Below are 15,207 nucleotides of genomic sequence, written 5' to 3' on the forward strand. Positions count from 1 at the left end.
AAATTTTGTAACGCCTATTTTTTATCATTCAATATGCGCAAAAAATTATATCGATTTTAACAATAGTGAAATAATAGCACAGCTGGATGATTTGTGCGCCGGCGCATCCAGGAGCAGAAAGTGAGCAACTGTTAAATTGTATAGCGCCACCAAAGATCGATATTTAGCGCCACCAATAGCTTTTAACGTTTTAAACTTTTTTTCTGGCATGGTGTGTGTGGTGGTGGTGTTTCCTCGATCTCTCTTTTTTTAAATCTAAATTCTAACATAATTTATATTTCTTTTTGTAAAAAGTTTGTACATTCTGGTTAAGTAAAGGGTAGCTAGGATAGGCCTAGATAGGACCGCTAGGCCTAGGCCTCAGCAGGCTCTCTCTTGCCCTCTAGCTAGGCTAGGCCTATATATTAATTAGGCCTACTAGCTAGGCCTAACCCTAGCTAGGCCTATAGGCCTCTAGCTAGGCTAGGCCTAGTGAGTGTAGTAAGTAGGCCCAGGCCTAGTGGTCTAACCTAGCTGTTTGGGAAGGCTAGGCATTGAAGCCTAATAATAAGGCCTAGTGTGTAGGCTAGGCTATGAATGCATGTGCTGCTTTCGACAGCATTAATTTCAATTTGTCCAATATATTATAAAATATCAGAAATTTGTTTTCTGTACACATAATTATGATATCATCATATTCAATAACATATTATTAAGCTAGGCCTAGCTTAGACTTTGCCGGCTCCTAACTAAAACTATACTATAGGCCTGGCCTACTAGTTATGTAGTAGGCCTAGTAGGCTTATCAATAATTTTAATAGATATAGGCTAGTCTTCTACTAGCCTACTTACTACTAGCTAGAGAGGGCCTTCTAGCCTAGCTAGAGTATCCAGCCTTATTAATATATTAGTTTACCACATTTACTAGCTGGCTATTAGAGTAGTAGGTAGAGAGAATAAAATAATTTGATAGTAGAGTGTTAGATTTATTCTAGGTAGGTCTAGTACTAGATATAGTAGGCCTAGTAGCTTTGAGATTTAAGAGTAAGCCTAGCTAGCAGATATGACTAAACTCCTTCTTACTACATAGCACTAGGCCAAGACATCTACAAATATATTATTCAACTCTAACCAAATATAATATTAAATATTCAAGAGTAATCCCACTCACAATTTTGCACCCAACAAACAAGCCCATGGGAATGCACTATTTTCTGTAACTTATCGTTTAAATTATAAGGCTTTAAAAATGCAAGCTGCGATAAATATTTCCTGTTAAATGTGAATTAAACTTTGCGACCTCACAAGAAAAAATTAGTAACTAGTACTTTTGAGTACAATATAGTATGTGTTTGTTTTCCCTATTCAAGGTTGGATTATAATGATCTAAATTTGATTTTCCCACATAAACATGTATGTTAGATGCATTAAGTTTCAGTTCAAACAATGTGTGTGATTTTTTTTTTTCTAATCAAATTAAGCCTTGTGACTAATTCATGTTTAAAACAAATAAAATATCCTTGAATTTACAATCAGAAAATTGAACAATAAAACCTATTATTAGGAAGATATTTCTTACAGTAATAGACCTTCACAAAGCAATAAAAACATGTCAAAATACCAACAAAAAAAACAAAAAACAGTTTTATTATTTGATTTAAATTTCAGTCACTATGACACTTCAATTTAGATCAAATATATCTATATTTTTGTATTCATTGATTTTATGCAATTCTTTTTTTTTTTTATGATTTCATTTTATCATATTTTTTATTTTAGTCTAACATGTCATCTATCAAAGTAGATGAGCAGAAATCACTTTCTCAAACCAAGTGTATTGCAGGTAGGCAGTTTTAAAGTTGTACTTTAAAATTATTATTATTTTTTTTTTATAACAATATTGAATTAGCCACTTTGTGTACTGTACTTAATTCAACTTTGGTTGGTCTGTTGGTCAATAAAATGCATGATCTCATATGAGGACACAAGTTATTTTGAATTGGTAGTTTTAAAAATACCATTTTTGCAGGTGTAATGGGAACTTCCAATACCCCATGACTTGTCAGCTTTTTGCATGAATAGGGAAACGCATAACCGAAATTAGCATAATACCTTCCTGATTAGTCCAGGGTTCATGGCTATTGCAACTTATTACACCTCAATAAAAATCAATACCCTTGATATGTCTGCGATCAAAGGCTATCTTTATAGATGTGAATTAAGACTAATGTCATGATTATATGTGAATTAATGTGTGACATTTTACATCATAAATTTATATATTATGATTAATATTGTTTTTAAAAAGCAATATTTAAAAATATGAATATGATTGAATTATTATTTTAATTTGATGTCTATCATAGATACAAATTAAGTCTAATTTCATGATTATATGTGAATTAATGTGTGACATTTTTCCACTATAAATTTATATATTAGGATTAATATTGTTTTTAAAAAACAATATTTAAAAATATGAATATGATTGAATTATTATTTTAATTTGATGTCTATCATAGATGCAAATTAAGTCTAATTTCATGATTATATGTGAATTACTGTGTGACATTTTACATCATAAATTTATATATTATGATTAATATTGTTTTTAAAAAGCAATATTTAAAAATATGAATATGATTGAATTATTATTTTAATTTGATGTCTATCATAGATACAAATTAAGTCTAATTTCATGATTATATGTGAATTAATGTGTGACATTTTTCCACTATAAATTTATATATTAGGATTAATATTGTTTTTAAAAAACAATATTTAAAAATATGAATATGATTGAATTATTATTTTAATTTGATGTCTATCATAGATGCAAATCAAGTCTAATTTCATGATTATATGTGAATTACTGTGTGACATTTTACATCATAAATTTATATATTATGATTAATATTGTTTTTAAAAAGCAATATTTAAAAATATGAATATGATTGAATTATTATTTCAATTTGATGTCTATCATAGTTGCAAATTTTAAAGTCTTATAATTATGTAAATTAATCTGTGATATTTTACACTATAAACTAGAAAGCCACTCCGAGAGTGCATATCTCCGCCTACTGTAAAATTCTGCTACATAAGATGTCTGTGTGTCTTAATGCTGTTTGTGATTTAGGCTAATTTCACTATAAGCATGTGTATGCGAGTTTGGCGTAATGGTTATATGTAACAAGCCTTTCAATTAATAATAGCTTCAGTTGACTAACAATAGAACAGCAACGCGAAAATCAAACGAGTGAGTTTGAAAAGAAATAGGTTTTTCAAAAAAGGTGCACATTAAACAGTCAAATTATGTTTTAAAAATAACAAATCACAAATTATAACTCTTGCCTCTTGTAGTTCTTGAGAAAATGCAATTTCAGTTTACTTGTTACTTTAACGCCCGTATTCTTAAACCGGACTTTAGTCGTAGTTCGAGCTAAAACTAAAAAAATGACGTTATTACTCCCTTATCCCATTTAATTGATCCATATCAGTTTGCATACCAATCATGCAGATCTGTCGATGATGCGATACTAACTCTTACCCAACTGCTTAACCAGCATACAAATAACTTAAGTTGTTATGCGAGAGTTACCTTTGCTGACTTCTCCTCAGCATTTAATACCCTTAATCCTGCCATCTTAATAGATAAGTTGATTAAGCTAGAGGTGAACCCATCCATAATTAAATGGATTGAAAGTTTCTTATGCAATCGAACACAGAAGGTATCTCTTGGTAACTATAAGTCGAGTGTGATCAACACAAATATAGGATCACCCCAAGGATGTGTGTTAAGCCCCCTCCTATTTATTTTATATACCAATGACTGTAAGTCAACTTCTAGTAGCATACATTACTTAAAATACGCGGATGACACCGCCATTGTTGGCCTATTAAAAAACAGAGCTAGTGAAACTGAATATCATGATGAAATCGTTGCTTTTTCGAATTGGTGTAAGGCAAATTGCCTCTTACTAAACGAAAAGAAAACCAAAGAAGTAATAATTGATTTTCGAAAAAAATGTACTGCTCTGGCTCCCCTAAAAATTAATAATCAGGAAATTGAATCTGTTGAAAGCTACAAATACCTAGGTGTGACTGTTGATAACAAATTTAGCTGGGAGAAACACTGTAAAAATACTATAAAAAAAGGAAATACACGACTGTTCTTTCTCAGAAAACTGAGAAATTATGGGGTAGATAGAACTGTATTAAATTTATTTTACTCTTCGATTGTTGAGAGTGTGCTCACTTTCTGTTGTGTTGCCTGGTTTTGTGGATGTAGAACAGAAGAAAAAACCAGATTACAACGAATATTAAATAAAGTAGGTAGGATCACAGGATCTAGACATAATTTGGATGACCTTTGCAACAAAATCATAAGAAATAAGGCTATGAAAATATGCGACGACTCAAACCACCCTTTAAATAAACATTATGTTAAAATGAGATCAAAAAGACTAAATGTGCTGAGATCGTGCAATAGTAGGGTTATGCGATATTTTAATTCTTTTGTTCCGTATTCTATTAGACTGTTAAATGATTTTGCATAATTTTTGATGTATTGCAGCTTTTTATTTTTTATTTAGTTAATTGTAGTCTTATGTTCATACTTGTACATTGTTAAATAATATATAGTGTTTTTAAATATTGTAATTAATTTTTTTTATATGAAACGTTTTTATAAATTTTTGTACAATTTTGTGAAAAGCACTCAAAATATTTTCCTATGTGGACGAAATAAAGTTATCAGTTATCAGTTATCAGTCATTTTAATTCATAAACCGAACTTCAACTAAATCACCGACTAAATCAGGCCAACCTCGACGAAATCAAGACGGATTTTGATCAATTTTTTTAGTCCTGGAGGGGGAAGACTAAATGGTCGACTAAATGGTTTTTAAACGATGTTTATAAAAAACGTAACAGTCATTGAGTTGTTATATTGGCAAGATATTGAAGAATGTAATAAAATTTATATTAGCTTAATTAAATATACATTGGTATAAGTTATAATAATGAAAATCATCTTTATTTACAACTGTATACAAATTACATTATTTTCTTCGCGCAAGTCCGACTTAAACTACGTGACGCCATAGCGACAATGGGAGATGCGGCAATTCACCACGCGATAGAATGTTTAGGGGGCCTAGCGCTTTCTTGGCACGCTATGAAGTGCGTGATTCGTCGCGATCATACTTTGTTGGGGGTCTAGAAAATATAAAAGTTACCGTACCGCCATGGTTCCTAAATATATTTTGTAGATTTTATTTGTTGTTAATCAAATATACTTCACTGTTAAATTATACTGATATTGTTCTAATAATTAACGATTAAAATTATTTTTCTTGTGTATAGTCCTGATGCGTAAAAAGTGTTGTAAGAAATGGAAAGTGATATCAATGCGCAAAATTTCGTCTGCTCCACAAATACTCTCTTGTCATTGGCCAATGTATAGCCTTTAGTACCCAGACGTGTGAAACTCGACTAAAAGCTCGACTTCATTAAGTCGAACTGCAAACTTCGACTACTTCGTTTTTGAATCGAATTTGAAGTAATAGCTCGAACTACGACTTTTCCAAGTCGAACTTCGAACTACGACTAAAGTCCGGTTTAAGAATACGGGCGTAAGACTGCTCACCGACTTTTGAAAAAATCTGTCCTATCTTTTAACACTAGCAGGTCAGAAAAGTATACTAAAAAGTGGTCCAGAATTGGGACCATGGTCCTAAATGGTCCCAAAATTTAATGGAATGGTCCTTGACCACATATCTATCTGTATAGGCCTATTCATTTTGGTAAAAATCTTGTAATTACTTTTTGAGTAATCCTGCTAACAAACAAACAAACACATGCGACCGATTACATACAGTACCTCCTTGGCGGAGGTAAATTATATATCATGATTAATATTATTTTTAAAAAGTAATATTTTAACTCGAAAGTTTGGTGGTATCATACATAATATTTTAAAATATGAATATGTATTGTTAATAAATAAACATATTCGTTAAATAATTATTTAAATTTAATGTCTTAAAAAATATTATTTTTCTTAGAGAATGTCTTTGAAGCTGAACATTCACTTCCAACAGAAAAGCCTCATGTTTACAGTCAAGCTGAAAACTTTTGTTTGAAAACAAAGATCTTTGAGGCTATCGAAGAATTGAAGATGAGACGGGTAAATACTATCACATAAAATATCGAATGTTTATAATGATGATTCATAATAATTATTTGTGTTCTATTACATATCTGTATTTGGATATGTAGCAATAATTAATCTTTAAATTTAATGTAATTCTTACATTTATTTTGGGTTGGAGATACTTAATGTTAATAATATTTATTATTGATTTAAATAATATTAGTGATAACAAGATGCTGTCGATTTTACAGTTTCGCCAAAAAAATAGGACCTTATGAATGTTCAGGTGCTTAGATTTGAATGTAGCTTTTAAAATAAATATCTTTTAATACGGTGTTTATTACTTTTGATCTCATTTCTGTATTCGATCACTTTAGCATCTGCATAAATGTATTAATATACCTACCACACCGAAAATTATATTCTACTCGGTGAAAAAAAAAATTGCTACCTGATTTGTACTGTGTTGTACTTATGAAATTTGACACCAACAAATTAGGATCTTGAGGAAATTTTAAACTAGCTATATAAAGAAATGACTGAACAGTAATGTTATTTTCCTTTGAATTACAATTTTTATAAAAATAAAACCAATTATATTTGTTTTAAACAGGCTTATTAAGATAAGATAAAATAGCTTTATTTATCCACAAGTGGAAATTATGATAGATAATAGATAATTATAGTATGTTGACTATACACTATCCCATCATTATAAAAAATATATATATCTAAGTGGTCTTAGTTCCTTATAACTGATTATCGGATTTTGTGATTCCATGCATGACTTTCCACACCTATATCATTTATTAACTAACTTAACCGTACATCCGTTCTGATCCTGTTCTTCCTCTGTCTTTTCCATGATCTTATTTCCAAATTGATTTAAATAGATTACCAAAATTGTAATTATAATAAGTACTGTACCTCACTGTATAAATGTAGGAACTTGGTTTCTAGCCAATTATATCTAAGTGTTGCATGTTATTGTTAGAGTTCAGCAGGATAATAAACAGACTAATAGAAATAGATTCCTTTGATTAAAAAAATAGATTATCGTTCAATATAATGATGATAATTTTTTGTAATTATAATTCATATTAATTATTGTCATGTTATGTTAGTATAAAAGTACCTTATGCACTATTTAAGTTCTCATAAATTCTAACTAAGCAAGTTTTTACAATTTGAATTTAGTATTTTGGCAGACTTGGCATGCCATAGTGTTACAGTATTACACTACTGTAACTGAAAAAAGGTGTTATATGTTTGGTCCTAAAAATAAATTCCCCATGCCATTTTTGCGGTTTATGAATTACTAATTAGAATAATTGAATAAGAATATAAATAGTATACAATACACACAAAATAGTTCAATTTAGGCCTGACTTTGAGACACTGAATTAAATTTTTTTTTTTTAGTCGTGTGCAACGCGACTCTACAGCTCACTATGTTGGTCGGTTGGTCGGTAAACACTAAGTTGAGCACTCGATTGCAACCATGTATATGGCCTTGTTTTAGGGGATTTTTTTGTCTTATATTATATGGATTTTTTTAACTTTTTCTATTGACAATGACATTAATATTTTCAAATATGTTTACATATATTCTAACTTTTATTTTTATAATAGTCCATTAACATATTTTCTTTTCATTAACAATGCTTTTTTAAATTTAAATATAAATAATTAGATTTTTAGGGCACTTAAGCTTTGTCTACACTATCTAACTAGTTTGGCAAAATATGGTAGTGATATATGACATCATCATGTCCACATACTATGGGAACATCACATTTGTTTGTCACATAAAGTTTGATAGTGTAGACAGAGCTTAATATCTAATTTTTTTTTAGGAAATGCACGCTGAAGCTGAAGAAAAGGTTCAACAACTTCTTCAAGCAAATCTAAACCTTCAAAAGATGGTGGTAATGATTGGTTTTGTATTGCTCATTGCTATTAATAAGATAAGAAGTATGACATTGTGTCATACACAGTACAGTATACGTAACAATACAGTATAGTATGAAATACTATGCAGTAGAGTAATCAAGTTGTACAGGTGTCTTCTCATATGCCAATCTGAATTGTTATTTGTTCCATCATATTATCTTGTGAAATGATTTGACCTTGATTTTGTAAACACCTAATAAATAATAGTAAATCTACTAGGGCTTAGGATGACATTGACATGTTGCCCACCAATCCTAGTGCCCTTGGTGCAAGCGGGTATAGCTCATAAGCTCAACTTCCTGAGTTCCTTGAGATTTTCGCAGAGCTAGCATATATTGCCTATTCCACTATTACTAACATTTAAGTTTATTTTTATAAATTTGTTAATTGTTTTTAAAAGGATGCCGAGAAGAAGTTAAACTTGATTCAGGTTGATACTCATAACCTACAGCTGACTGACCTAAAAAAGATTTTCAATGATGAACTCTTGTCTATAAAGGAAGACAAGGTATTAATACGTTATCTCACTGATTTTAGTAGGATTTAAGTGATGTCAGATATTAAGATGCATGTATTAAAACAGGAAAGAAACTAGATTAATTGAGGAGCAGAACTAATTCAGTGGTAGATCCAGGATTTTGAAGTAGGGATGGGGGAGTAAAAAAATCAAAACAAAGTGCTAAACTGCACCTAATAATGTCATAACTTTGGTAAGACCCTTTTATCTGACTATGTAATTAAGAGCTAGGGATTTTTTTTAAATCTTTTTTATACATATACAGTATTAGTGTATTCATTCTATTATTTAATGTGAATATTCAATAATCGACTTGCCTTCATAATAAAATAAAGGAAAAACATGTGCAGTTGGCTGGAACAGCTGAAAAGGAAGTTCTGAAACTAAGAGATGAGATCCGTGCAATGCTGGTGAGTTCTAATGTTCCAGAACTTCGAGTTAAGATCTTTAAAACTATGAATGGTTTGTAAATTATTTAGAATTTTTGTCAAATTGAACTGTACGGTATTTGAATTGTTTGAATGAGTGTACTGTCTAAGCAATCTACCAGAGCTCAAAACTAAAATACTTTTAGTTATCCAGTTTTGGGAGAGTTTTGGTAATTGGATGACTCGATTAAATTCTCATAGATACATTTACTGGTTTGCATCATGTTTCTTTATAATAATTATGTAGTTAAACAAGTATTCACTGGAAAAGCGTGTACAAGAACTGGAGAGGGCGATCAACTATCAAGACACTGCCCGTACTGATCACAACAGTCAATTAGTAGATCTCGAACACAAGTGTAAACAAATTAATGTGCAAAGATCAGCCTTAGAAGACATGTTTGAGCAATTCCAAAAGAATGGTAGGATACTAATATATTTAAAGTATTATTTGTCTATATTTACCAATGATTGAGAATCAATTTCAATCATGGGCCTACTATATATACATTTCTTGTTGGGATTTTAACATTTTGATGTTTCTTAAAACATGTTTCTAAATAGTTAAAAGTGCGTGTGAGTTTAACAGAAAACTTGAATACATCAGTAATCATCGGCAGTGTCAGGTCAATGAGTTGCAGTCAAAGCTTGAACAGCAGCATGATGACTTGATGGAGGCTAGAGCTAAGCTTGAAGCTAGGCCTAGTCCAGGTACAGAGCTGAGCCATTTGAAAACCCAAGAGGACATATTTCACAAGGAACTACAGGCAGTAGGCTTTTAATTGTTCACTTTTTTTCTATTTACCTTCTCATTTTGCTACTCAATAATTTGATACATTTAAGGATGATATAAAAATGATACTGTACTATTACACAAATTATTTTCCAGAAAGATAAATTATGCGATCAACTCTTGAAACATGTTGAAGAAATCCGAATGGACCGCACGGTAATCATCACCATTCTTATTTTGTGTGTAGTACTCCAGTACCTATTCACTTCCCTCTGGTATATCTTATTAAAGGAAAAGTCAATTGAATTTCCAGAAGTATCCACTTAAAACCAATTCTTATTATTCTCACTTGTAAACCTTAAGCTCTGTCCTCCACACTATAAAATTTGGGAGGAAACGTGTGATGTGCCCAAATATGGTAGTGATATTCCCAAATATGGTAGTGATATGACATCATCATGTACATATATGGGCACATCTGTCATTTTTTATCACAAAAAAGTTTGATAGTAAGCTTTTAAGTAAAGCTTTCCAAAGTTTTCTTGTGCCAGTATTTATAATATGGTATTAAATAGTAGCCCAAGTTATAACATGTAGGAAGTACACTTCCATGTATACAGTAGGCCTATTTGTGCGAAAGAACGAAAATGCAAATAACGTTATGTCAGTATCATTTATATTATAGAAAACTTTGTCTTCGCTATCTGAGGCTCATTCCTTGATCGATCACTATGTCAAAGAAAAAGAGGTAAATGATGTAGTAGAGGTGAAATACCAACATCTTCTGAATGACCACGAGGTTCTCAAAGACAGCTGGGAAGAAAAGAATAAACTGTGCCAATCTCTTCAGCAATTATTCGAAGAAAAGGAAACACATTGGTTAAAGAAGGTCAATCTTCTTTGATTTATTAGCTAATGTTTCAATGTATTCTTGTTCTTCGTAGGCTAATGTCATTTAGCTAAGAACAGCATGTTGTTAAAAGTGTGGTTTCTGAACCGGAAATCACATACTTCACATAATAGCCTCAGAGGTATGATGATCTTGACATTAAATGGGGTTTACATGAACTCTGAAACTTAATCTTTTGTCTTCCTTTGTTTCCAGAAAGAAGAACTTACAGACACTCTATCAACTTATCAGAAAAAGTGTGATGATTTAACAAAATCGTCCGATAAACTTGAAGAGCTTAAAGAGTATTATTGCAGGATGTACGAAGATTCCCAATTAAACTCTCACACACTTCAGGTATTAGTAATAAAAAACACACTAAGTAAGCCTACTTCCTTAACAATGGTGCTTACTGTAAGTACCATTTACAGTTTCTTTATTTTCTTAGTATTCGTTTCTGTTTTCATTATACACAGATTAAAGCCTGTGTTTATATATTAGGCCTATTTAGTTTTTACTGTTGTGAGAGTTGTTGTTTTTATGTATTGCAATTTCATTCACAGGAATCTATTACTAAAAGTAATACTTGTTCAAATGTTATGCTATCAACTACATCACAGACAACTCAAACACATGAGTTTGAGGCATCTGTTGATGTTTTTGATGACTTTCATCAAAATAAGGATGCAGAAAATGCAGAACAAATTAAAAATGTTCAAAGTGAGTCTGACAGTGGAATTAAACAAGTGAATATGAAGAGCCTAAGTGATATTCCTTGCCTGATCGACAGAATTCAAAATAAAAATCCAAATCTTGCATCTTACTACAATTCTACAATTGATGACAACAGTGAGTCGAGTGTCAAAGTTATGGTATCAGCCAAAGCTGAAGATATTGTCGATCTTGGTAGTTGTAAAATGAAAGAAAATGTTAGGCCTACAACTAAACCTGTTGACTTTTGTCAAAACGAGCAAAATATTGAAACTTTAACACTTGATAAAACTATCTCTAAGGAAAATGATAAAAACAAAGATCAACACTCTCAACCAGCTATTTCCATAACAGAACCCTTTGAGACAGATGAAGTGGCCAGTTTATCAGAAATGTCCCCAGAATTTGAAGTCTCTAAAGATATTGGTAACTATATGACTAAGTTAACTCTCAATGATCCATCAACTAATGATGTAAGCCTACTGCTAAAACCGTACAAACCTAAAACATTACAAACAATAATTAAACCCATTGACGTACCAAATATTATCAGTAACCGTACTAGCCATAGAAGTGTTCCAGATTCTGCTAGTACTACAGGCCTACTACAACCAGAGCCCTACATGCAATTTCAAGCAAATCCTGTAGTAGGCATACCAAATGCCGGTAAAATCAATCAGACAAGTGTTCTGGATTCAGCTAATACAATACGACTGCCAGAGACGCACAGGCTTAAAACATTGCAAACAAGTCCCGTGACATATACTAGTGAAAGCGGTCAGAAAAGTGATCTAAATTCTGCTAGCACAATATTAACAGAGACGTGCACGCTTGGAGGATTGCAGAAAAGTCCCGTGATACCACGTGTGGTTGGAAGTAGCCATAGAAGTGTTTCTGATCTTGATAAAGAAATACGATGTCATGTGACTGAAACATCATTATCTGGTTCTCCCAAGCTACCAACTAAAAGCAATATACCTAGTGGTGATGAGAAGGTTCGAAGACAAATGGTCATTAGTCAGTGTAGACCTACCGATACAACCTTCAAAAGGAAACTATTTTCCAATCATTCGATAAAGAGTAAAATACAGGCGCTAGACAAAATTCAGACGGTGCAGACTTCTGAATGTGAACTTAAGACAGATTTGGTTTTCAGCTGTAAGATTGCTAGAAGTGATCTTGAACATATTAGTCAGCAATGGGAAGAAGAAAAGCAATCCCAGAAACAATGTAATCAGCGAACACCGTTTGATGACAAAGATGGAAACAATTACACTCCAACAAACCAGTCGTATGAAGAAGAAAAGGAGTCACAGACGCACTTGTCCACCGCGGTAAACCAAGGAATTGCTTTACAAGAAGAGATATCTAAACATAGTCAGGGAAAAGATTCGCAGAAAATAACTCAGAATCAGCATCAACAGACTTGTCAAATAGTTGATCTTAAGCGAATCAACACTTTTCCAGTAGATTTTCCAATAGAAGAGAAGAAAGTAAAACTACAACCGATTGTTGTTGCAGATGAAAGCAACTTAAGAATGATCTCGACACAACAGGTACATTTATTTTTGTGGCAAAATCATTTATTTAAAACATTAGCCTAAGTCAATAATAAAATATATGCATTGGCCCCACTGTTATTCGCCATCGCCTTATCTCACACTTAGGCTCTAAGAGAAGCAGAGAGTATCATACCTACTTAATGGAAACGACCAACTAAATACATCATTTCTCCCATATTTGGTCCAAAATGTGGCCAATGGCCCTGGTATTTGAATTCATGGGTTTAATTTTATAGTTCAATTAAAAAAAATTAATCCTCAGTAAATAAAGCCAACCTTCATTAGGCTAGTTTTGGGTACCACTATGTGCACTGATACCGAAGTAACAGTAAGCCTATCATACGCCTACGTAATTTTAATTTAACCCAAACGGCATTGGAACTTCTTTATTTCTATCCATCGGAAATTCCTTGTCGAAATCGTATGACGTCGTTGATATGGATGGTAGATTTCCATCACATTTTAAATTCTGTTAATTAAATTTGATAAACACCTTATTATACAAGCCGACAGGAAGTAATACCATTAAAATAGATATCCATATCGCGCTGTATCCATAACTACAGTGACCTATTGGGAAGTTGTCGGATTTATTGAACCATATAAACCTTCTACATAAACATCATCTGCGTCAGATGTGAAGATTGAGTTGGCTAAAACCTGCCGGTGATAAACTCCAAATACGATTCGTGAAGTTAAAAAAATAAATATTTGCGTAATAATGTCTGTGTTAACCACACCCGATTTCCACAACCCATAATTGTAGGAAGTAATTCGTATCAGAGCACGGCCATTGAAGAAAGACAGGGCTGTTTTTTCGTGTTTTTTATGACCTATAGGCCTATTATTATTTTACATTATCATACGTTTTCCTGATTATTTGGGAACTCAATTATCATTTACTATTCCCTGTGTATGTCATCTGTAGTAGGGATTCGATTTTATTCATGTACTTCGGGAATAAGGTTGATAAATGATAGCATATTTTGATCATCATTTGTAAGAAATGTAGGCTATCTGTGTGTCTTAAAACTTTTCCCTAATTCTACCTTCTGGGTGTTCCCAGGCTGTGATCTGTAACCTTTTGATGTTGTTTTCTTTTTATTTCTAAGGTGTCTGTTTGCTCTCAACAACAATTGTTTTCAGACGATGATGATGAGGAGTTGAACAATGACATCGCAAATAAAATTCAACACATCATATCATCACCAACAACTGAATAACTTACTTCCATGGTTTTAAATAATGCTTTGTTTGTGTCAAGTGCACTGACATACGATGGAGAGATCATTCGTTGGTTGATTAACACTCCTCCGCAGGTTAATCTTTCTCCGATTTTAGTCATTCCAATTCCATTAATGGCGTATAATAGAATTCTTTTGTAGTTGTATAGTAGTGTGAGATTAAGCAGAACACACCCAACAGTTTTCTCTCCCACCCCATTTTTATAATGAAGTACCGTATTGTTTGTTTGTTATACAACTGCTTGATGTCTTGGGTGGTTCACCGTAGGTATTGTGCCCGTTTTCTCTGTCACGGGCCTAACACGTCGTTTTCAAGGTACATATTTCTATGCAGGTCTATAATCTCAGATGCGTGGGCTAATAAATTGTACAAACTCCGATGTGCTGATTTAAATCGCAATTCATAGTTTTCGGTATTTATATAAACATTTTAAATGATATAGCCTTTCAGTTTGGTGTTTCAACTTAAATTATGAGAAACGTTAAATATTAAATAGTATTTATGAGAAACAAAAAGTCTTTTTTTGTTGAAGTGTTAGTAGTTTATATTTGTGTATTTTACGAATAAGGTCTAACCATAAAATAGGCCTGCTGTATTGAAATTCCAATTGATGATTAAGTGTACCTTTCAGTGGGTGGATTTTAATGGGAAAAGAGAACATTTACCCCGGGCATCTCAAAGTAATGCCACTTGCATTTCTTCTACAGCTATAAAAAATCTTTATTGTTGATTTAATAACATATTTGTTATTAATTATTAAATTGTATTAAAAATAAAAGAGTCTGAGTTATTAACAACTCCTTGGTCTGATCATGTACAAATTGCAGGCATGATGTTCTGGATTCCGTCATAGTACATGCATTACATCACTTTTTCTGGTTTTTAAGTGCACATACAATAACTCCATAGGTTGTTCAGCCAAAAATATTTGAATCTACTTGAAGTTCTAAAACGACTCGAAAGTTCCAGGTTTATGATGAATACCCTCATGATTGTGGTTCGAGAAGATCGCATACACTTCCTAACATAACCA

General features: G+C 32.1%; 1 protein-coding gene across 1 annotated transcript; it reads left to right on the forward strand.

Moving 5' to 3' along the window:
* The first annotated feature begins 223 nt into the window (after positions 1-223).
* On the forward strand, positions 224-14,947 carry LOC140049804 (uncharacterized). The gene is made up of 13 exons (XM_072094754.1): positions 224-293; positions 1,759-1,822; positions 6,048-6,169; positions 7,993-8,064; positions 8,490-8,597; positions 8,942-9,016; positions 9,282-9,456; positions 9,599-9,804; positions 9,924-9,983; positions 10,453-10,656; positions 10,873-11,013; positions 11,220-12,923; positions 14,042-14,947. Exons 2-13 carry the CDS (start codon positions 1,765-1,767, stop codon positions 14,150-14,152), a joined length of 3,036 nt encoding a protein of 1,011 aa, XP_071950855.1. The 5' UTR covers positions 224-293; positions 1,759-1,764; the 3' UTR covers positions 14,153-14,947.
* Positions 14,948-15,207: the final 260 nt, after the last annotated feature.

The sequence above is a fragment of the Antedon mediterranea genome, chromosome 1 (genome assembly GCF_964355755.1).
Source record: "Antedon mediterranea chromosome 1, ecAntMedi1.1, whole genome shotgun sequence".
NCBI classification, from domain to species: domain Eukaryota; kingdom Metazoa; phylum Echinodermata; class Crinoidea; order Comatulida; family Antedonidae; genus Antedon; species Antedon mediterranea.

Bases quoted from the DNA above. Each gene is read 5' to 3' on its own strand.
- LOC140049804 (XM_072094754.1), top strand. From the start codon at position 1,765: ATGTCATCTATCAAAGTAGATGAGCAGAAATCACTTTCTCAAACCAAG. The intron at 9,017-9,281 runs GTGAGTTCTAAT...ATAATTATGTAG, and splicing joins ATGAGATCCGTGCAATGCTG to TTAAACAAGTATTCACTGGA. The intron at 11,014-11,219 runs GTATTAGTAATA...TTTCATTCACAG, and splicing joins TAAACTCTCACACACTTCAG to GAATCTATTACTAAAAGTAA.